Here is a 23,240-nt window from a genome sequence, read left to right as displayed (position 1 = left end):
TAAAAGCCAGAAACTGTAAGCAGTGATGTGACTACATTCATTCTTATGTTGCTAAAGGATCCGTGAAAAAGAAAAGGGTTCAACTTCATAGCATTTCTTGTCTATGAAATAAGGAATCCGATGTCTTGTTATATAACTAGCCAGGAACTGTATCCATTCAGGCATTTATTCACTCATGCCAGTCTTTCTCCTACCATTTATTCATCCATCCACTCATTTATCAATTCGGGCATTAATTCATTCATTTGCTCAAGTAGTCACTCATTCCAAAATATCTACTGAGCCAAAATTTGTGCTAAATCCTAGGTGTTTTTAGCACCCTCATTCAGTAGTTTTCTTTCTGCTTGGTTTTCAAATTTTGTTAACAAGCCCAGTGTATGGGATGCCAGTACATTTCATTATAAAATGACCTTTATATTAAAGATATTTCAGGGGGCGCCTGGGTGGCTCAGTCGGTTAAGTGTCTGACTTCAGCTCAGGTCATGATCTCACAGTTCAAGAGTTCGAGCCCCATGTCGAGCTCTGTGCTGACAGCTTGGGGCCTGGAGCCTGCTTCAGATTCTGTATCTCCCTCTCTCTCTGCTCCTCCCCCACTCACGCTCTGTCTCTCTCTCTCTCTCAAAAATAAATAAACATTAAAAAAATTTGGGGCGCCTGGGTGGCTCAGTCAGTTAAGCGTCCGACTTCGGCTCAGGTCATGATCTCGCGGTCCGTGAGTTCGAGCCCCGCGTCGGACTCTGTGCTACCAGCTCAGAGCCTGGTAGCTCTGTTTCAGATTCTGTGTCTCCCTCTCTCTGACCCTCCCCCATTCATGCTCTGTCTCTGTCTCAAAAATAAATAAACATTAAAAAAAAATTTTTAAAAAAATTTAAGAATGTATGTTTTGGGAATCATAATCAGGCCATTAATTATGGTATTGCTTGCAGCTTCTATCCATTAATTCAAAGTAAAGAGTTCACTTAGGAGTATTTCCTTTTTTGCTCAGGACCTCAGTTTTGGCCCCATCCTCCTGTCTTTTACAGGCCACATGCTTAGTCCCTAGCCAAAGATGGACAAGTCTTAAGTCAACAGTAAATTGCCCTCGGTACCAAAGAAGGCCTAAGATTTCTGCAAACATCTATGAGAGCTGTAAGGCCCTTGCTGTCCTTGTTAAGAAGTATACCTCATTGGCGGGCACCTGGATGGCTCAGCCGGTTGAGCGTCCAACTTCGGCTCAGGTCATGATCTCACGGTTCGTTGAGTTCAGGCCCCACATTGGGCTCTGTGCTGACAGCTCAGAGCCTGGACCCTGCTTCTGATTCTGTGTGTGTTTCTCTCTCTCTCTCTCTGCCCCTCCCCCACATGCTCTATGTCTCTCTCTGCCTCTCAAAAATAAAGAAAACTAATAAAAAAAATTAAAAAAAAAAGAAGTACACCCCATTGTGACAAAAACATGTATTCTCAGTCTTCTTGGACAGTAGAAAGGGGTTTCTGCACCCTGCTTCCCTACGAGGACCAGTTAGCGCTGTTTGTGCAAACACTGCGGTTCTGCCTTCTGCTCTAAATCATTCTGCTGTGGAGGCCCACAGTTCTACCAGCATGAAGACGCATAACATGATTTAGCTCAGCGTTTGGTTCTGCATCACACGAGAACACTATTTTCTGATGGTAATAAGGGAGGGGACTACTCAGGAAAACAAAGCACAATGTCAAGGCGCCAACATTCTGATGTATTTATTCATGTTTGTATTTGTGGATGGAAAATTTTTTTTCCATGCTCCAGAGTTTTGTTAGCAACAAGACATTACAAATCAATAAACAACAGCTACGACTACTATCTATTGTAAACAGAATAATATACAGAAAATACACAGATACAACTACTTTGGTATACAGACATTTAATTGCTTTCTGTTCTAAGACGAATCTGAACACCGCCATTTTAATTTCTTTGTCGTATTTTCCCTTGAGATGCAATTTTTTAGTGCCCATTGCTCTGCACTTGCCTTATCAGGGCAGGTTTGTAGCATACCAAAGAATTATAGAAAACTGTTTTCCTACCAAAGGCAAAGGAGGGTTTATCTGCTGCCATGTGGTCGTCTATACATTACAAATGAAAAAGAAGCAAGGTACAAAAATAAATGCACGCTTGCACGCCCACGTGTGTGTCTACATATGTGTGTGTGTATGTGTAATGTGTGTCCAAGCCTGGGAATACTGACTGATTCGAAAGGCTCTTACCTTGCTGGTCATCAAAATCACATATAACAGCCATTAAAAACTCACTTAGCTAGCAGCATGTAAATCATGGGGTTGGTTATTCAAAGAGTAGACAAACAGATTTCTTGGATACTGTTTCCATTTGGGTTTTCCAGTTCGTATGGTTCCAGCTGGCGGTACTCAAAAGTCACACGATTTACGTGCTTTCCGCTAGAGACCATGCGCACCACCGTGTTGTCACAGCCAATTTTCATCTGGGCTATAATTCATGGAAAAAGCAAAAGGTTCCCTGCAGGTTAGAAACCACATAAACCGTTCCTGTCGATAAGATCATTTAAACACAAAGAAAGCAGGGGGATGCATCTTCCTCTCACATACTTAAACCATGCACCTGCCATCAGGTGAAACGTTTTGTTTTCATTGTTATTATAATATATAATTAATCGTAGGATACTGAAATTGAACTCAGTTCTCCTCATGGGCAAAAAAAAAAAAAAAAAAAAAACCACTGTTAGCCAAATAAAACTGGCTGGAAAGAGGAGTTAAAAAGAAAATTGCAGGCCCGAAATGGCGTCCCTGAGACCAAGGTCCCAAACTGGGGCTGAATATTTAATTTAATTGTAATTTCAACCTCCCCTAGAAAAATAGCCTTAACCAGTCAGTCAGGAATTCTTCCATCAACGTCAAGGAATCTGCCACAGGGGCCCTCTCCATCCCCCCGAAGGAAGATGAGGTAATCTGCAGGATAAGACACCTTGCTTTTCCCCCTCAGGGAAAGTGACCTGCCTGGAACAATCCTTTTCTCTTGCCAAATTTCTTGTCCTACCCTTCTATAAAAACCTTCCATTTTGTACAATGCCTTGGGGACCCCTCTACTTGCTAGATGGAATGCTCCCCGATTCATGAATTATTTCGTAAAGCCAATGAGATCTTTCAAATCTACTCAGTTGAATTTTTGTTATTTAACAGAAGCAATAAGACGTCTCTTTGCATTTTTCACAATTCTCCTACCTTCGAGGCTTCTGCGGTAAATGCAGTGAAGGCAATCTGTCTACCATGCACCTCTGCTCTAGCTTAGTGTTCTCAGCAGGGGCAGTACCGCCCTCTAGGGACAGGTTGGGAATTTGCAGGTGTAGTTTTTGGTTGTCATAGTTCTGAGGATGCAAGTGGCAGTTAGTGGACATGGCTAGAGGACACAGTGCACCGATGAACATTACATAGACTAAAAAAAATCACCTGCTAATTATTTTCTGAGCCTAGATAATAACTCTATTTTACATATCAACAAAAATAATTTGCATAGTTTAGATACACATGAATATACTTGTGTTTGCTCTATCATTTACCTGCACCTTTTCAGTCTCATTTTTTTCTGTGCTTCTTACATGGAATGGCTTTTGATATCCTTACTTCTCTTAAATCCAATCTTATTATTATTTGTATAAGCATCTGGCAACGTTTATGTCTATCTTCTAGTGCGGATATGACCAAACAAGTGTATATTGAAACTCACATATTTTTATCTAAAATTTCTTTCATTTCTCCACTGTCAAGCTGATCCCTGAGGCAAGATTTATGTGCCCTACGATGGTTTTTTTCTGCTATTTTAATTTTGTCCATCTCCCCCCCCCCCCCACTTTGTCTCTATAAGACCTATAGCATTCTGAGAAACATGAACATTATCATTGCATAACAGGTACTTCACAAGCCTGTGCCTGGGTTCAAATGAAGTAAAACAGCTAGATACTTACTGAGGTAAAAGCCAATTTAGATACATAATAAATATAAAACCTATGTTTCTTTTATATAAGCACCAGGGAGTCTAGGTTAAGCTTCTGTGAGGAGTCCAAATTTAATTTGCTTTAAATTATTTGAAAGGTCATTCTTTTTCTGATATTACTCTAAACTTTAATATATATAACATGCTCTGTTTCCTTTGTTAATGTGCATCGTATTTGCTTATTACTGGACATAACTATACCAAAATTACTCTGGCTTCAATTACCTACATTTTAAGGCAAGAGTAGTCTTTAGACCTTAATCTACTCTTCTTACCTAGTGCAAATGAATCTCCTCACAGGTGCCCTGCTGCATGGAAGGATCCAGTGCCTCAGAGAACACAGTAAGAGGCAAGAAAAGCTACATGTACTGATGGTCTAAGCCTGCAATTTCCAGCCACCCTCACCATACCTGGGCAGAATCAAATGGAAAATCTTCACTGATCCCTAGCAAAGAATATCTGGTTCTGTTGGGCATCCTGTGCACTGGCCTGGTCTTTTATTCCCAGTGACCACTTCTAGATTTTAGAATGTATTTCTGTTTTTGCAGTAGTCTTTCAGAAGCTGGTTTTGCTCCTAGAAGTTGGGGACATTCAGCAGTTCTGAGAATTTCTGATAAAGAATATCACTTTTTAATTTGTGTGCTACGAGTAATACACACATACACATATATTTAGGAAATTTATTTGGATATTACTATATTATTATATTGTAACGAACTGATGGCATATCTATTTGAACTATAGTTTTCAGTTAGTAAACTCTTTGGTATCCAGAGGACAAAAGCACCGACTTTCAGGAAGGCGGAAAGAGCACGGAACAAAAAAAGCTTTGTCTTTTTCATGGTCTTACTCAGGGCCAACCTTAAACATGCACCTGTGTTCCTTCAGAGGTTTCTTTTCCAGTGTCCGATATTTTGATAATGCATTCACTATAACCATACATATGCTCAAATGTAAAATCCTCACATTGGCTCAATGTACAAAATGGAAGCTTTCTAGGTGGAACCTGCCTTCCCATGTATAAAAAACATGGGATGTTTTATTTAAGGAGGTATCAGGTTTTATTTAAGGAATCTTGATAGGCTCATAAGTAATAATCAAAGACACATCTCACCAGGGCCGTGAAAGGAATAGCAGAGGTCAGCCAAAGGCATCATCTTGGAAGGGTCCAGTCCAGTTCCTCCCAACAGCTCCACAAAGTCTCCTATTCCCCCACAACCTGCTGAGGGGTTCTAAAAGAAGCAAGCAGCAGAGAAAGATGTATTTCAACCAGTTACGGAAGTCAAACCATTTGACCAACTGCAATTTGGTGAATTCACTCCATTTGCCGTGGACATCCTGGCAGTGCCATTTAATTTAACACCCAGGACTCCGGAAATTAAAAGATACTGAAAAGAGAAAATAATCATAAGAACTGCTTTTCTAAATCAGTTGAGTAATCATTTCTTTAAATGTGTGTGCATTAAAAAAATTTTTTTATCAGCTCAAGGACTGGAATGATGCAATAGGAATCTGTAAACTCCACATAAAATGAATGAAAATTGGATCTGAAAATGCTTTGCTTTGTAAATCATTTGGACATACATACTGAATTATTTGAATTTCTTAACTCATGCAGTCAGAATTTCTATTAATAGATAGGTCTTTACAGTTTTTCCTTCAACTCACCTCTTTCCCTCCTCTTTATAAAAGACTTTTCCCGCTATTGGGATGATCCTTATCATTTCTGCTGACAGGCATTTAGATTAGTTATAAGAATGCTAAAGAAAGAAAAGAACCCTAATTTGGGGCTTAAGCTAGCTAGAGTCACCATTGTCTTTCTCCTCCCGACCAAAACTAATTTATTTTGAGCTACTCAAAACCAGAATGTATTCTTAGACTTTGCACAATCACTGTAACAACCACTTTCTGCTTCCCTTCCTTTCCACACTGCTTTGTCCATACTCCCTTGTCCACACTGCCTGTCCATGCTGCCTGTCTACACTGCTTATCCACACTGCCTGTCCGTACTGTCGTGTCCACACTGCCTGTTAATGCTGCCTGTCTGTACTGCCTATCCACACTGCCTGTCCACATTGCCTTGTCCACACTGCTCTGTCCACTCTGCCTGTCTACACTGGCTATCCACACTGCCTTGTCCACAATGCCTGTCCACACTGCCTATCCAAACTACCTATCCACACTGCCTTGTCCACACTGCTTATCCACACTGCCTTGTCCACACTGCTTGTCCACACTACCTATCCACACTGGTTTTTCCACACTGCCTTGTCCACACTGCCTGTCCACACCACCCATCCACACTGCTTTGTCCATATTGCCTTGTCCATACTGCCTATCCACACTGCCTTGTCCACAGAAATTCCTGCATTTCACTCTTCCCACACAAATAAAGCAGCCACTTTCAGTCCCAAACATTGTACTTTGGGCCACCTTTCTCCTGAGGTCAGGGCTACTAGCCTTTGTGGGCATGTGACCACAAGCCAGACAAGCCATACAAGGGCCTGTTGCTTGGTTTAATGCTGTGCTGTCACCATCTTGAAATTCTTAATACTTTTAAAATAAGGGCCCCCACATTTTCAGTTTGCACTGTCTCCCACAATTACATGGCCAGCTTCGCCTGTGATCTTCTTTATTGAGGCATACTCATTGAGAGATCTAGTGCAGAGCGGCAAGATGCTCAGAAGTGAGCCACATGGACCCTGACACATACAGAAAAACATCTCAAATAGACAATGTTAAACACACACACGCACACACACACACAAAAACACACATTAAAACATGCAGAAGACATTGAGATGCAACTAGAACTAAACAACCGAGTAGAAAAAAAAATAGAATACCAACTGTTTGGCCAATACAAGGAAGTAGGTGGGGACACACATTTTTTAAGTGCTTACTGTATGCTGGGTCCTATGCCTTGAGGCTCTACACATCATTTCATCCAAGAATGAAACAGAGGCTTAACTAGCTCCCCTGTGGACAGGGCTTCTTGTATGAAGAGCTGAATAAGAGGTGAAGGAAAAAAACCTTAACTGCCTCTCCCTTGAGTAGAGGATGTCCAGGGGGAACATCTGTTAAGACTAAACTTTCCACTCGGTTCTTCAGGTTCTAAATTTCAGCAAGAGTGGTGAAGGGGAAAAGGCAGGCCCCGTAGAGAGAAATGGGAAGTACGGGGGTTGGGAAGAAGTAGGTGCTAAAATGACGGAAGCCAAACAAAGAAACATAGAAGTTAGACACACCTGTTCCTTGACATTCAATGACTTCTCTCTCCTCTTCCCAAACATCTTAGCTATTCTTAGGAATGAGAAGTACTATACTACCCTGCTCCTCAGTAGTGATCCCCTAGGTTTCTCTGTTGAGGTTCTGCCTCCCTGGACTAACCCACTATCGTCTCTTGCCTAGACTGTGACAATGGCCCCTAAGGGCACTCCCTGGACCACTCTGGCCCCCATAGCCCATGCAAAGCCAGAATGGCCTTTAGGTAATCAATCCTCTCCCTCTTGCCTCAGACCTCGTTAATTAATTTGGTCATCAAGTCAGCAATTCCCAGCCACCCTCATCCCACCAAGCATAATCCAATGGATCATGTTGCTTTCCTGCCTGCCCCCTTTCAGTGGTTTCCCACCGCACTTAGAATAAACTCCAAATCCTCAGTATGACCTGCTGGGTTCACCACACCCTGGCTCTGCCCGCCTCCCTGATGTTGCCTAATATCCCCCCTTCCCCATACCTTTCTTTTTATTTCTGGAAGCCCACTTCTTCCTCTGAGCCTCTGCACTGCCGTCTCCTCTGTCCCTGGTCCTTGGAATGGCTGCTGGCTCCTTCTTACCTATCACTCACGTTTTACTTTAAATTCCTCCTTCTCAGAAGTTTCCTTTCCCGACCACCTTATCTCAAGGAGCTCCCGCCTCTCCCTCTGCTGCATTGTCTATCACACCACTCTGCTTCATTTTCTGTAGGGCACTCACCGCTATTGCAAATGCATTGCACTGTTGCTGAGCTCAACCCACTAGAATGCAGGTTCCCTGTGAGCAGGAGCTCTGTTGCTCGTCGCTCATTTCCAGCATCTAAGATAGTGCCTTGCATGTGGAAAGTGCTCAACAAATATTTTGTAAAGGAATAGATAGATGCCTAGAACCCTGCAGACTTTAACATTTTTTCAAGGGGAAATACCAAAATTACTCCTCACAGCCTAGAATAACTAAAGGGTAGATCTCCCAACCTGCGACCATGCTTGCCATCTTCTATAGTATACATCAGGAATAACATATAATTGGTATCAGGACGAAGGGCTATGCCAAAGACATCTCCTTATTCTGGTCTTTATCAAAGGATCATTCTTCCACTAAGGTTCAGCTAAACAAACCCCCCCCCCCAAAAAAAACAACAACAAAACAAAACAACACAACAACAAACAGGCACTAGCTCATGAATTCAGGGCTTAAAGGAAATTAGATATACACCTATTTTCAGTCCTGGTCCTATTTATTTGGTTTTTACTGGAATCTACCTAATTAGGAACAATGACTGTCTGTGATGTCAGCAAATATATGAGCTATCTTAACCTAGAAATATAAGAAAGTATAAGGAAATGAGAATGACCCAGAGGGAAGAAGCTAGCGGTGCAAAAAAAAAAAAAAAAAAAAAAGGGAAAAAAGAAAAAAAAAGATCAAGCTCAGCATTAGTTGTAAATTCCATACAGAAGTTCAAAGGAATATAGGTTGATGGAGCTTCTCAGCTAATATTTTCAAGCAAAATGAATGGAGTTAAACATAATGCAACAAAATCTTCAACACTCTACTGTATTTTGCAACTTAAAAATCCAATTTTGTATTTTATGCTACACTTAGCATTCCTTCACAACACAGTTCTGTCAATGAGACACTTCCTTCATGTCAAAAAAAAATTCCGATAATCAGAAAAACAGCTGTGTAGATGACTCACACTAGGTTCTGCTAGGAGAGAATTTCTGTAAAAGAGGCAAGTACCAGAGAGTTCAATTGTAATTACATGTCACAACTTTCCCAATTGAAAACCTTTCCTGTATCTCGAGAAAAGTAGTCAAGTAATCGGAAGGGGCACATGAGTACGCACCGAGCAGCGTGAGGCAAATAGAAGGGGGCTTTCATCAAAGAGGCGAGGGAAAGCGGATGTGGGGCTAAATCAACAGAAGAGCATGCTCCCACAATTTACTAATGTCCATGTTTGCCCTGTATGATTGCTCCTCCTCTGATAAAGCTGTGGCCTTAGTAAATGATTGGGAAGGGAGAAAGCAACTCACCTTTGACTGCAAACCATGTAAGTGTCCCAGGGTGAGATCAGATATTTTGATCACCACAGGATAAATTATGGAGAAGCTGCAGTTTCGATGCAGGTGCGGGACTACCAGGGTAAACCTTCCATTTGGGGTCTGGGAAATGACATTGCAGGCTTTGCGGAAAAACAGAATCATATTGTCATTATTGGGTATGCAGGGTTCTTATAGAAATTTATCCTATCCAGGGTGACTGGGAGGCTCAGTCGGCTAAATTTCCAACTCTTGATTTCAACTCAGGTCATGATCTCACGGGTTCATGCAATCAAGGCCCATGTCGGGCTTCATGCTGATAGTGCGGAGCCTGCTTGGGATTCTCTCTCTCTCCATCACTCTCTCTGCCCCTCCTCCACTCCCTCTCTCTCTCTCTCTCTCTCTCTCAAAATAAATAAATATTTTTTAAATGTAATAAAAAAATCACTGGTGATGTGCAGACATGGTCAGAAGGTTCTAGGTGGCAAGAGTGCTTCTAATCTTGGGGCACCTGGGTGGCTCAGTCGGGTAAGCATCCGACTTCAGCTCAGGTCATGATCTCGCAGTTTGCCCTGTGTCGGACTCTGTGCTAACAGCTCGGAGCCTGGAGCCGGCTTTGGAATGTGTGACTCCCTCTCTCTCTGCCCCTCCCCTGCTAATGCTCTGTCTCTGTCTCTCAATAAATAAATAAATGTTAAAAAAAAAAAATAAGAATGCTTCTAATCTCAATCTCAATCTCAGGGAGTTACCTTGTTTACAACAAGCACAAGACTTAAATTAGTAATTAATCAAACAACACTAGCTAGTGGAAGTTCTAGAAACACTTCATTAACTAGGGTCCAAGTTCCAGCTGAAAGTCTAGAAAAAATAAAGGCTCAAAGGTAAAGCCAGAACTAAAACCTTGCCTGTCTGAAACATTCACTCATTGAACTTGGAACCATAATGATACATTTTTTTAATGTTTATTTAGTTTTGAGAGAGACAGAATGTGAGTGGGTTAGGGGCAGAGAGAGAGGGAGACACAGAATCCAAAGCAGGCTTCAGGCTCTGAGCTGTCAGCACAGAGCCCGACGTGGGGCTCGAACTCACAGACTGTGAGATCATGACCTGAGCTGAAGTCGGACGCTCAACTGACTGAGCCACCCAGGCGCCCCAGAATCATAATGATTTTTTTTAAATAATGAAGTAAATAAATAATAAAATTGTTACAAAATAGACTGAGAAAAATAGAAGAACGGTAGAGGAACAGTAGGGGAATGGTAGAGAGAAAGGGAGAGAGAGAATCCGAAGCAGGCTCTGCATTGTCAGTGCAGAGCCCAATGCAGGGCTCGAACCCACAAACCATGAGATCGTGACCTGAGCTGAAATCAAGAGTTGGAGGCTTAATTGACTGAGCCACCCAGGCACCCCAAAGATTTCCGACTTCTAACCACACAAATATAGGAGAAACATTTCATGTTGCTTTCTGGGATTATTCTAGCTCTCAAAATAGCCTTGTGGGGGTGGGGGAGGGGTTCTTTCAAAAATTCTCTTTTTTAAAAAATAAAAATTGGAATATAATACATTATTCTTTGGCAGATAAGGCCCCATTCTTCCACCACACAAAGTGTCAACATTAATACTATTGTATGCAACCAAAAATGAGTGATGTTTTATTTTCCCGAGTTTTAAAAAACTATTTTTCTCCATTTAACTCTGTAAATATATAGATGCATATATATATTTCGCTTCATGGGGAAAAATAATAAGCAGATGAATGAACTAATTTTGATTAGAATAATGTGTTTTAGGCCTGGGCTGTTCAGTTTTATACAGCATCTATGTTTGTATCCACCAGAAACGGAACAAGTTAGAGAGGTGGACTCAGAATTAGAGGGCAATGTTGAGGTCCTCTGGTCCAACCCTCTGCTCAGGACATGAACTCTGTCTACCACATCCCAGAGATGCAGTCTTTCAGCCTTTGCCTAAATATCTCTAAGACTACAACTTCAGATCTGATCCCTCAAGCTTATCCAAGATTAATGGAATGACATGGAGGGATTACAGTTTGTCACTGAATCCATTGTCATGCCTCAGATTAGAATAAGACTAAAGAGAAAAAAATAAAATTCTACCCACCAAAACTTCATATCCTACCTAGCCTAGGAAATAAGTTGAAAATTGTGAATTGATTTTCAGAGCAATGAATAGGAAATATCCTTTAGGTCATTTCTAATGACAAAAAAAAATTTCCATTCAAATCATTCCTCACTTTAAGTTTCTTAAGTCTGGTGCAATCACACTACCTATGAAAAGTGGATCTGACACTCCCTCCCTCCAAGTCCTTACTGACTGAGAAGAGAGGGAGCCCACTTACGAAAGAGGTTGGGATCTGTCTTTATGGTTACTGTAAATCCGTTTCCTGGTTGACGAACCCGGAAGAAGATCATGGCCACATTCTGGGAGGATCTGATGCTCCTTCGGCTAAGACCACTGTCACAGAAATCTATGTACCGCTCAGTTGTGGGGAGAGGATGATCCTGGGAACTGGGGAACTTCTCCCCCTTGAGAATCCAACCATCAAATACCTTCCAACAAAAAACACAGAGAGAGATGATCATCTCCACCAACTCCTGAAGTCACAGGTGTGTTGAAATCTTACCTAGCAATGCACCTTCTGTCCTATGTCTGTCTGTGAGCAAGGGACAACCTGCACTTCCCTGCCCACTTGCTTTCCATCTATATATTTTTTGACCGTGAAGGTTGTCTGCAAGTATTATTGTTAATTAATGATTGGGTTTTTTTCCTCCATAAACCTTAAAGTATCCAAAGCAAGTAAACTTGATTATACTCTGTTTTATAATTCCAGCCTCCTTGGTACCTGAAACTACAGCCAATATACATTTTTATCTTGGTCATATTTTCCACACATCCCATCTTCAGAAGAATTCCACACAAGCCTAATTTGGGTTTCACTTGGTCTCTTCCTTCTCCTCGTTGACATATAAACAAAACATCTCAAAACTAACAAAAGAAAAAAACTAGAGCAGCAACTTCACCTACTTGCCCATGGTTATATGTGCCCATTTTCCTCACTTTGAAACTTCTATTTCGTATTAAAATACCAAGAACTGCTTCAACACTCAAACAGCAATGGCTGTTAGGCCACTTAGGGCTTTCTACCTTCACCTGTTAAAGTCAGCTTGTTGGACAAATGGTCAGAGTCTATTGATGTTACTGTTAAAATCACCACAGGTCTTCAATGTAACCGGTTGAGCCTGGTTCACACTGGCAAAATCACCAGCTACAAAGTGCTTCCGCGGATTGGTCCTCTTCTAAAAGGAGTCTGACAGATTCCAAAATCATTCCACTTGGGAGGTTTTTAATCATGATCCTTTTAACGGGGCTGTGTAACTCCATCAACCGTCCCAGGCTGACCCGGTAGACTTAGGGAGACCGACTAGAAGGGGGCATGTACAGAGGCCGGGGACTCGGCCTTCTACCTCCGACTAGACTGGCTCTCAGCATCCCGCCCAGAGGCCCGGGCCCCAGGGCTTCCAGACCGAGTCCCCCGGGAAATTCAAGACAGCTCCCGCGAGCTTGCGACAGCTCCCCAGAGCCAGGGGCCGGCCTCAGAAGCGGGGCTGGCCCTCCTCGTGGCCCCGAGCGCCGCTGCTAGCTGGATCAGTTTCGTGTAACACAGCGCTTCTCGCCGCAAGTTCAATCAAGTCTTTGGGGGCGCCCGGGTCCCAGGAGCGCACGAAGGGGAAGTCAAACAACCGCGGCCGGAGCTCCGGGCGGGGTTCGCGCCCCGCGGCGGTCCGGGGTGGGGGGGCGCCTCTCCCGCTCGGCCACCAGCCGGCTCCACGCGCCGCAGCCCCACGCCGGGCACGGCGCCCCGGCTCACCCCCCTCGGGGCCCCGCGGCGGGAGCGTGCGCCGCGAGGAAGCCTCACCTTCAGGAAGTCGCCGCCCTGGCAGTCGATGGAGACCAGGTCGTAGTGGATGGTGACGAACTCTTCGGGCTCGCCGATGAGGAAGGCGGCGCAGTGCAGCTGCGGCCGGTCGGCGGTGAAGGTGAACTGGCCCGGGAGGCTCAGCATGTCCAGGCACCCTGGGGGAGGGGCAGTGGGGCCAGGGGGCCGGGGCTGCGGCCACCGACGCCCCGGCCCCGGCCGGCCCCTCCCCGCGGGCCCCTGTTCCCGGGTCCGCGGCGCCCGGTCCCCACGCGGAGCGCGTCACCCGCCCCCGGCGGGCCCCTGAGCACGGGGATCGCGCCCCCGGCCGGCCAGGCCAGCCCCTTCCCGGCGGTGCCCGGGGCCCCGTGAGCGGGTGCGGAGCCCGGCCTCGTCACCTCCCCGCTGCCCCCGGATGCGCGCCGGCACCCCGACTCACGCAGCGCGCGGCGGTACAGCGGCTCCCCCGCCAGCTCCCGCTTCAGGTTGGCGCCCAGGAACCGGAGAGGGTCGTGGTCCGCAGCTTCCCGCAGCTGGCGAGGAAAACGCGTCAGTCCGAATGAGTTCAAGACTGCGGGAAAGGGGACCCGCAGCGGGGCACTCTCCCTGCCCCGCAGCGAAGAGAATAAAGTGAAGGGATCCAGGTCTCCCGCGTCCGCGTCCGGAGCAGAAGAGGTCTCTCTCAGACCCTTTCCCTCAGACCAGGGTGTCCCCAGGGGCCAAGGGAAGGACGTAGTGGCGAGGAGGAAGACCAGGAGAAAGAGGGGGCAGAAGATAGGGAAGAAAGGGCTAAGCCCAACACGGGCTGAGAACTGAGGCAGCAGACCCACCCCCAAGGCTGGACACACACACACACGGAAGATGTGACGGCTCAGTCCGGAGATCGCTCACCTCTAGGTACCGGCTCTCCCCTCTTAGAGCCATCAAGATGAGAATGAAGTGACACTGAAGTTTGAAGGAAGGCGACATGCCGGTCTTGCCTCTGCAGCTGGTCGGCTGGGCTCTGGAGGTCTCAGGCTTTGCTTCCCAAAACTACGCCCAGGCTGAGAGCTAGAAGCTGGTAGGGTCCCTTTGCTGGGTCTCTTTTATAGAGCAGTGAGGAGGGGAGGCTCTCTGCCCCTTAACTGATCTGAGCTCAGTAACCATGGGTTACCCTGTCTCAGTGACAAAGTGCGTGCTGATGACGAGGGTCCAGCTCTCAGCCACAAATTCTCAGAGTGGTCCAGCATTATTCACCAAGAATGATTTTAGGCACTTAAAACTTACTGAACTAAACTGTGGGACAAAGAAGGAGGTAAGGATAGAAAATAAAGGAAGGCGTTTGGCTTGACCTGCCAAATGCTGAATTATCGTTTCCTGTGGATATTTAGGGAATTTTCAGCGTTGCAAAGCCAAGTGACAAGGTTACACACATACATAAAATACCCAAACAGATAATCTTATCGTGCAGGCTTGTCACAGAACCTTGATGGAACCATGCTGGAAATCGTCAGAGATTATAGTGTTTGTGCAATTGCTCTTGTCTCTCAGGAAGGAACTTGAGGAGCTTTTAGCTCCAAAGAGAGCTGAACAGAAGCCGAAGTCTGATTCTGCAGAATGTGGCAACAGTGCAACTCCAACTTTCTTTCTGTCCCTTAGTCTTTGCTTTATCCTGGTCCAGTTTCTTGTAAGCATTTCCCTGACGGAAAGCTAACTCTGGCGTCTGTGAACTTCTGGATTTTCACCTAGCTTTGTCATTTAGCCCAAATGTGTACACCATACGACACACGCCTGGGCCAGCTAACGGTAACCATGACCTTGGCATCCATCTGAACGAGTGAGAGATGAAGTCATTCCATTTCACACCTTCAAATACTTGGATTATTTGAATATTCTGGTAGAAAGAACTGCCCAGAAACTTCACTATAACTGCTTACCAGCAACTGCACAGGGCTAAACAAATGACTTAGAGATCCAGAAATAAGTATCTCTGCTGATTAGACAGAAGATGGTTGCTTCCCCTTCATGTCAAAAGTTATGGGAAATATGGGGATACTAAACTTTTGGCTTTCCAATTTATGTGCTAAGCAAGGCAGCTACAAATTCTAAAAACCTTGTCTTGTTTTACCTCTGCCTGACAGAAAACATGGTACTACCCTTAGCTTTCTTTGTTATTAAAATTAGTACAAATAATGAGATGTTAATACAAAATTTCAGTCAAGGAAATGGTTATATTATGTTTATAAATACTCAAAATTAAGTAGTAATTTGCCTAGTGGTATAGAACTTGATATTTCCTTATCTTACTTGTTTAATTGGGAGGCCTTCCTACCTCCTCCATTTTTGGAAACAATCCTCAGACCACAGAGAGTGTGAGGGGGAAGTGAACCCAAAGGTCATGAACGCTGGCCACCAAGTTCTTCTCTCCATCCGGGGACTGTGTAGATGTCTGCATTTCAGAAAAGGCATAAAGAGAGGAATCAAACATTACAAAAATAAATGGTTTAACACCAGCTTGCTTGGTCTGAAACACACCAGGCCATCTTCATGCCTGTTTCCCTCCCTGTTTGTGCCTGAGGAAGCTTTCAGGCTTTACCATCAACCTAGCCATAGCCTTGGCCTATTCCCAGAATTCAGCCTGGCATTCAGCTTGGGAAACTCTTGTTTATCCCATTTTGAGGGTCTGGCTTTTGTAGCGTCACTACGGAGACATTCTTTTCCAATCTTCACATGCACACACACACACACACACACACACACACACACACACACAATACTGATGTTCCTTACATGCATTCATGATGTTCCCTCCTCAGGAAGTGCACACTGGAAGACAAATAAGGGCAAATATAACCACAGATAGATAACATTCCATTTTATGTAACACCCCACAAATGATCACATATGGGTGAACTTTATTTCCACCAAATGTGTTATTTTCTCCAAGTTGGAAAATATCTACTAAGCCAATAGAAATTGTATCTTGTTTTTTTTTTAATTAAGAGTAACTATAGGAGAAAATATTTATAAATGATATATCAGATAAATGGATATCTGTTAATATCCAAAAAATATAAAGAACTCACACAGGTCAACACCAAAAAATACCCTCAAACAGTCCAAAACAAACAAGCAATCTGATTTAAAAATGGGCAGAGGATGCCTGCCTGGTTCAGTTGGTGGAGTGTGCAACTATTGATCTCGGGGTTGTAAGTTCGAGCACCACACTGGGTGTAGAGATTACTTAAAAATAAAATCTTAATAAAATAAAATAAAATGGGCAGAGGAGCTGAAGAGATATTTTTCCAAAGACATACAGATGATCAACAGATACATGAAAAGATGCTCAACATCACTCATCATCAGGGAAATGCAAATCAAAACCACAATGAGACATCACCTCACACCTGTTGGAAGGACTAAAATCAAGAACACAAGAAACAAGTGTTGGTAAGGATGTGGGAAAAAAGGAACTCTCGTTCGCTGTTCATGGAAATGTAAATTGGTATAGACACTGTGGAAAACAGTATGGAAGTTCTTCAAAAAACGAAAAACGGAAATACCTTATGATCTAATAATCCCACTATTGGGTATTTACCCAAAGAAAACGAAAATATTAACTCCAAAAAATATATGCACCCTTGTTTATTGAAGCATTATTTATAATAGCCAAGACATGGAAGCAACCTAAGTGTCCATCAACAGATAAATAGACAAGGAAATGTGGTATATATACACAAGGGAATTTTGCTTAGCCATAAAAAAGGATGAAATGGTGCCATTTGAGACAACATGGATGGACCTAGAAGGTATTATGCTAGGTGAAATAAGTCAGACTGAGAAAGACAAATACCATATGGTTCCACCAATAAATGGACTCTAAAACTAATAAATCAACAAACAAAAAGCAGAATCAGAACTATAAAATACAGAAAATAAACTGAATAAAACTCATTGGTAACCAATAACAACAAAAAACTAATTTTCAGTTGCTTTCAAGATGATATGCTGTTTGAATAAATTTGGCTATTTTTAATGCAATCATTTTTTTAAATTTTATTTATTTATTTATTTATTTTTTCAACGTTTATTTATTTTTGGGACAGAGAGAGACAGAGCATGAACGGGGGAGGGGCAGAGAGAGAGGGAGACACAGAATCGGAAACAGGCTCCAGGCTCTGAGCCATCAGCCCAGAGCCTGACGCGGGGCTCGAACTCCTGGACCGTGAGATCGTGACCTGGCTGAAGTCGGACGCTTAACTGACTGTGCCACCCAGGCGCCTCAATGCAATCATTTTAATAGATAAGACTTATTTTTCAGATGTGTTTGAGATCAGGAAGAAAGAAACTAAGCAAATATCCTTGGGAACTAATATAAACCAGCCTTTGAATGAAAGCTTCATATGTCAGTGATTTCAACCCAGATCCATTATCTTCTTTTGTTTTACTAAAGATGGCCAGCAGTCAGTGAAGATTAGGACTTTGGGGGGTTGCAAGTGTCCTCTGTTGAAGTGATTAACAAAAGAAAAAGTTTACTACTACAAACAGGGAGTACTTACAGGGGTGGGTTTGGGATTGACCCTAGAATAGAAAGAGATTTGGGATTATGTAGTTCCTTGCTTCTCCTGATACCTCAGTGCATATATAAGATGTCGAAGACTCCATAAATTTACACTTGGCTGTCACAGTTACATCATAGACCATGGGGGTGACTACAAAGTCCCCTTGGCATACTTACAGATTGTCTGGGTGAGCCACTACAGTTTCAGCACAATTTAAAATCCTGCCCCCCTGAATCAATGTTCTCATAATTCCCAGTCCACATAACTTTGTGGGAAAAAGCTCAAAGCCCAGGGGATAGGATCTTGTGGTAACATGACTGTTTTCATGACAGCCATACAGACAGAGAAGGGAGAAGAAGTTTCTAGAAGGGATGCTGGGTTCACAGAATAATAGGTATCTTCAAGAGACTGAAAACACAAAACAAAACAAAACAAAACAACCCTGGTTTAATGCCCTCTTTGACCATAAGTTTTCTTACCTGTAAAAAGATGATCTATGCTGTAGATTATTTTAGGACTTAATATTCTATGTCCCACACAAAGGAAAGCTTCCAAACAGTGATGATATGAGAAAGTAAGAGAGATTAAATGATCTTCCCAGATTATCACCATGAGTCAGAAACAAAGTCTAGACGAAAAAGATCTATGTCCAGCCAGGTAAGTGATCCTCTTTCAAAGACAACAGCCCTGGAAATTAACCCCAAAATTACATTTTGGGTTTTAAGAATTACTAGGCTACCAGCGGAAAGTGAGACGGCACAGCCCAAAGCAAGATACTGGCAGATCAATAAGTACAAAGGAGACTGAGGATTGTTCATGTCTGCGCGTTCGTTGGCTTCCTTGACTTTGGATTGACATTGTTATCTCAACTTCCCTCAGGCTTACTCCAAAATATGCCGTGACTAACATCTAGCCAATAGATCATGATGAAATGCAATTTAATAATCCCTCACTGCCTGCATCAAAGGGAAAAGTACAGCCGTGTCCAGATCAGTTGGTGTGTTTGTCATCAGGTAGTGGTGACGTGCATAGGCACATAACATCAGCCGCGTCTGTGACGGAAGAGAAATGAAGTGTAAAGAGTCTCATTTCTTAGTGCCTTAAAATAAATCTAAAGGAGAAAATTCTGCCAATTATGTGGAGTGACACGAGAGGTTCTAAATAAGGAAATCAGTAGGGATAACTGCAAGCTAGGCAGTGGTGAGCTATCTGGGGTGAGTTTTAGCACACTTTTCTGAGACCCCTGCCAGGGGCCAGCTTGCTTCTCCCCTCTGTCAACCGCTTCTTTTATTCATCCTTCCTTCCTTCCTACCTCCCTTCCTCCCTTCCTTCCTTCCTCCCTCCCTCCCTCATTCCCCCTCCCTCCCTCCCTTCCTTCCCCCCACTTCTTTCCTTCCTCCCTCCCTTCCTTCCTTCTTTCCATTCTTCCTTCCCTCCACAAATTGTGAGCAACAGATTTAGCTGCTCTACACTCATAGTATTTTATATATACCCTGAGTAGCCTTTATCTTATTTTATTATACGTTTTAATATACCCATCTTTGACTCCAAATGTCAATTCCTGGAAGTCTGGCCCTGTGGCTCATCCCTCTCTGTCCTCAGCACACACACACACCTGGCACTCCTGGATGGTACCTAAAAACAAATTAAAGCATTGTCACCACTACAATATTGGCTGCCCACATCCAAAGATGTGGCCGCAGCCAGGTAATGAGAGTCAAATGGTAAAGTAGGAGGAAAGGGAAGAGAGGTGTGCTGAACCAGTTCCCAGAGTTGGCTCTCCAGGACCACAGCCAGCTAGAAAGATAGGCGGGAGCTGGAGGGACAGGGCTGGGATTCAGGTGGGGCACAAAGATTCACTCATCATGATAAATAATTTTATAATACAATACATAATAAAATGAAAGTTAATGCAAACGCCCCCCCCAACTCCATAATGAACAAAATAACAAAGGTTTAGATAAATATGCCCTTAATCTTAGTGATACTTCTTTTTGCCTCAGACTCCATTCTGCCCCAGCACAGCACCGTGAGGGCAACACCCCAGAGAAGTACTCAAGAACTGTAGGGGTTAAGGGGCACCTGAGTGGCTAGTCAGCTGAGCGTCCAACTCTTGATTTCAGCTCAGGCCATGATCCCAGGGGATTGAGCCCTGCATGGGGCTCTGCACTGAGCATGGAGCCTGCTTAAGGTTCTCTCTCTATCCCTCTGCCCCCTCTCCCACTTGCTCTCTCTTTCTCTCTCTCTCAAATTAAAAAAATTAAAAAAAAATAACTGTAGGGGTTTCATGCTTATTCCCATGTGTGTTACCTGTAGAGTAGAAACAAAAGGGCTCTAGATTAAGTGTCCCAAGTCCCAGAGCACTGACCGGGAGTGTGAATGAGTTATTTACTTCATCTCTAAGATGAGGAGGGGGGTAACTCTTAGGATTATATCAAGAGATAGATGGCACTCTCAAATGGGTAAGTTTTGGAGAGTTCAATAAAAGGACCAAACAAAGGTGTGGGCAGAGTACATGGCACAGACAAGGCTTTCCAGAATCACAGTACATTTAATATTTGCCAGGCAAGAAGACCACAGAAGTTTTCTCGCCAAAGTTTCTCAGGCCTTGTGTCTTCTAAAAAAATTAGCTGTTAATTCTACTCATACCGAGTTACGCCTCGTTTTTTGCTCAGCTTCCTTGCTCCGGCTTCCACCTCCGCAGTGCTGCAGAAACTTCCCTCACTTAGGTCATTCCTAATTTTTACATATGTTGCTCACTTGTTATTCCCTGACTTCTCTCACTTGTTGTCTCTTTCCTTTTTCTTCTTTTGGAACTCCTATTCCTCTGATTTTAGGTCAACTTGGTATTCGAAAAGAGTCAGACATATTCTAACTTTGAAAATACCAAAAAATGATTTAAATGCCTATTTCATTTCATATTATTTCACTATATATTGCAGCACCAAACTCAACAGCTGATTTTGTCTGCATCTTAAACACTGAAAGGGCAGAGTCAAAGAGAAGCTGAAAGGTTTTTTCCTTACAAAATCTTTTTTTCTCTCTAAATTTGAAATATATGATTCTAAAGAAGCAAATTATTTGTAATTGTCTGGAGGATATAATAATTTGCACTTAAAGGTATTGGCTATGTTATTACTTGGGAATCAAAAAGAATGAAATCTTGCCAGTTGCAACTACGTGGATGCAACTAGAAGGTATCATGCTAAGCAAAATTAAATTAGAGAAAGACAAATATCATATGACTTCACTCATATGAGGACTTTAAGAAACAGAACAGACAAACACAAGGGAAGGGAAGCAAAAATAATATAAAAACAGGGAGGGGTACAAAGTATAAGAGACTCATAATTATGGAGAACAAACTGAGGGTTGCTGGAGGGGTTGTGGGAGGGGGGATAGGCTAAATGGGTAAGGGGCGTTAAGGAATCTACTCCTGAAATCATTGTTGCACTATATGCTAACTAACTTGGATGTAAATTTAAAAAATTAAAAAAAAATGGTATTGGCTACATCTAAGGGAGGCAACAGAATGTGAGAGACAAAGATACAAATCCTGAGGTTTCAGGTTTAGGTTTAGAAGACTTTTCTGTGTGATGGGCAAAGGGGTGGAGGTACATTCAGTCAGTTTAAAGGCATGAGGTGCCTGCCGGTACAACTGGATTTTCGTATGGAAAACCCACACACACATACACACACACAACGTGATCCCTACCTTACACCATATACAACAATTAATTTGAGATGGATCACGGACATAGACATGAAAGCTGAAGCTCTAAAGCATACAGAAGAAAACATGAGAGAATATTGTTGCAACCCCGGGAGAGCCAAATGTTTCTTAGGTTACAGAAAGCACAAACCATAAAAGAAAAACTGATAAATTGAACTTCATTAAAATCAAGCAATTCTCCTCATCACAAGACACCATTAAGAAAATGAAAAGACATTCCCTACCTCCCAAGAAGTTTCCTTGTGCTCGATCAACCCTCCAACCCCACAGGCAAACACTGTTCTGATTTCTGTCACCACAAACTAATTTTGCCCAGCCTAAACTCCCTAACATCGCAAGCATGCATCATGTACACGTTTCGTTTGGCTTTTTTGCCCCTCTCAACATAACTTTTTAAGCTTCAGAATGGGAGAGAATACTATAAATTCATATATCTTCCAAACCAGTAATATAAAGAAAACAACTGTATTTTAAAATGGGCAAAAAATATATAAAGTAAAATAGGCCAATAAATGCCTTGAAAAGTCACCTCACGAAGAAAGATACAGAAATTTCCAGTAAGTGTATGTGAAGGTGCTCGACATCACCATCCAGCAGGGAAAGCGAAACAAAACCACAATCAAATACCACTTCACATGCACTAAAGGAATTAAGGAATTAAGACTAAAAACAAAAACAAACAAAAAACCACCACCACCACCACCAACAAAGAAAGAAACCAAAAACCTCCTGATGACAGGTGGACTTTTGAGGAGAGTGGAGTCCCTGGAGCAGGCATAGAAACCCCATGCCCCTTCCTTTCCCCACACCTTGCCCATGCATCTCTTCTGCTCGGCTCTTTCTGAATTGTATCCTTCTATAATAAATCAGTAATCTCAAACTCGCCATTCACGAAACGCAGTGTGAAGATATGCTCATATGCAAAGAAACTAATGCAAACGTCTTAGAACCAGTGCCTCTGGCCAGACTATTAACTATTGCGGCCTAAAACAGAGCCAGAGCAGTGAGCACCTGCCCGCGTCACTGTGCTATCCACTCAACCATCTGGAAAACTATGGCTGCACCAATGTAAGTAAAATGAAACAAGAAGACCTGGATTATGTTACATTTTCCAGGTATTGTTCAAATCCCACAGTTGGGTAAATACAAGGATGACATAAAAATCCGGTAGTTTCTAAATTAAGAAGGAAACATTAACTTAAAAAAACTGACAATAACATTAAGAAAAAACGTAAAGGCAAACCACTTGTAATGTATTTGTGTAATGGAAAAGTATCCAGCAATAAAAAGAGAAACTCTTGGTCCATGTATCAACATGAATGAATTTTAAAAAATTATGCTGAGAGGGGCAAAAAGCCAAACGAAATGTGTACATGATGCATGCTTGCGATGTTAGGGAGTTTAGGCTGGGCAAAATTAGTTTGTGGTGATAGAAATCAAAACAGTGTTTGTCTGTGGGGTTGGGGGGTTGATCGGGCACAAGGAAAGTTCTTGGGAGGTAGGAAATGTTCTATATCTTGATTGGGATGGTGGTTACATGGTATATACATTTGTCAAAACTCATAAAATTGTACAGTTAAGATCTGTGTATTTTATCATACATAAATTATTTCTCAGTTAAAAACACTGGGGGATAAAAATCATGGTGAGAAAATGCGTGATACCTTCTAAAGGCTTCATGAGAGACACTAACACGTCTGTTCCCTGAGGAAGGCTAATGAGGTGTGACTAAAGAGATGTAAGGCAAAATAAGAGAAATT

The 23,240-nt window shown here is 42.9% G+C and overlaps 1 protein-coding gene across 2 annotated transcripts; it reads right to left on the bottom strand.

Moving 5' to 3' along the window:
* Nucleotides 1–1,688: 1,688 nt before the first annotated feature.
* On the bottom strand, nucleotides 1,689–15,379 carry CRHBP (corticotropin releasing hormone binding protein). Of its 2 annotated transcripts, XR_006601112.1 has the most exons (8): nucleotides 14,098–15,379; nucleotides 13,646–13,739; nucleotides 13,207–13,364; nucleotides 11,629–11,839; nucleotides 9,267–9,415; nucleotides 5,094–5,211; nucleotides 3,211–3,353; nucleotides 2,323–2,458 (listed from the first exon to the last, which is right to left on the bottom strand). XR_006601112.1 is itself a non-coding variant. In XM_023257693.2 (7 exons), exons 1-7 carry the CDS (start codon nucleotides 14,173–14,175, stop codon nucleotides 2,301–2,303), a joined length of 966 nt encoding a protein of 321 aa, XP_023113461.1. In that variant the 5' UTR covers nucleotides 14,176–15,144; the 3' UTR covers nucleotides 1,689–2,300. The 2 variants fall into 2 exon arrangements, 1 of the variants encoding a protein (XP_023113461.1); XM_023257693.2 differs by lacking the exon at nucleotides 3,211–3,353 and having other exon boundaries at nucleotides 1,689–2,458; nucleotides 14,098–15,144.
* Between the last annotated feature and the right edge of the window lie 7,861 nt (nucleotides 15,380–23,240).

Source organism: Felis catus, chromosome A1 (assembly GCF_018350175.1).
Source record: "Felis catus isolate Fca126 chromosome A1, F.catus_Fca126_mat1.0, whole genome shotgun sequence".
Taxonomy (NCBI): Eukaryota; Metazoa; Chordata; class Mammalia; order Carnivora; family Felidae; genus Felis; species Felis catus.
The sequence above is the reverse complement of the archived record's forward strand: the minus strand, read 5'-3'. Positions and strand labels throughout refer to the sequence as shown.

What these genes read in the sequence shown, in the direction of transcription:
- CRHBP (XM_023257693.2), bottom strand. Translation starts at nt 14,175, where the DNA reads ATGTCGCCTTCCTTCAAACTTCAGTGTCACTTCATTCTCATCTTGATG. An exon ending in TACATGGTTTGCAGTCAAAG is followed by an intron (nt 5,212 to 9,266) that starts GTGAGTTGCTTT and finishes TGCTTCTTTTAG; the next exon opens with AACCCCTCAGCAGGTTGTGG. An exon ending in CTATTCCTTTCACGGCCCTG is followed by an intron (nt 2,459 to 5,093) that starts GTGAGATGTGTC and finishes CATGAATTATAG; the next exon opens with CCCAGATGAAAATTGGCTGT.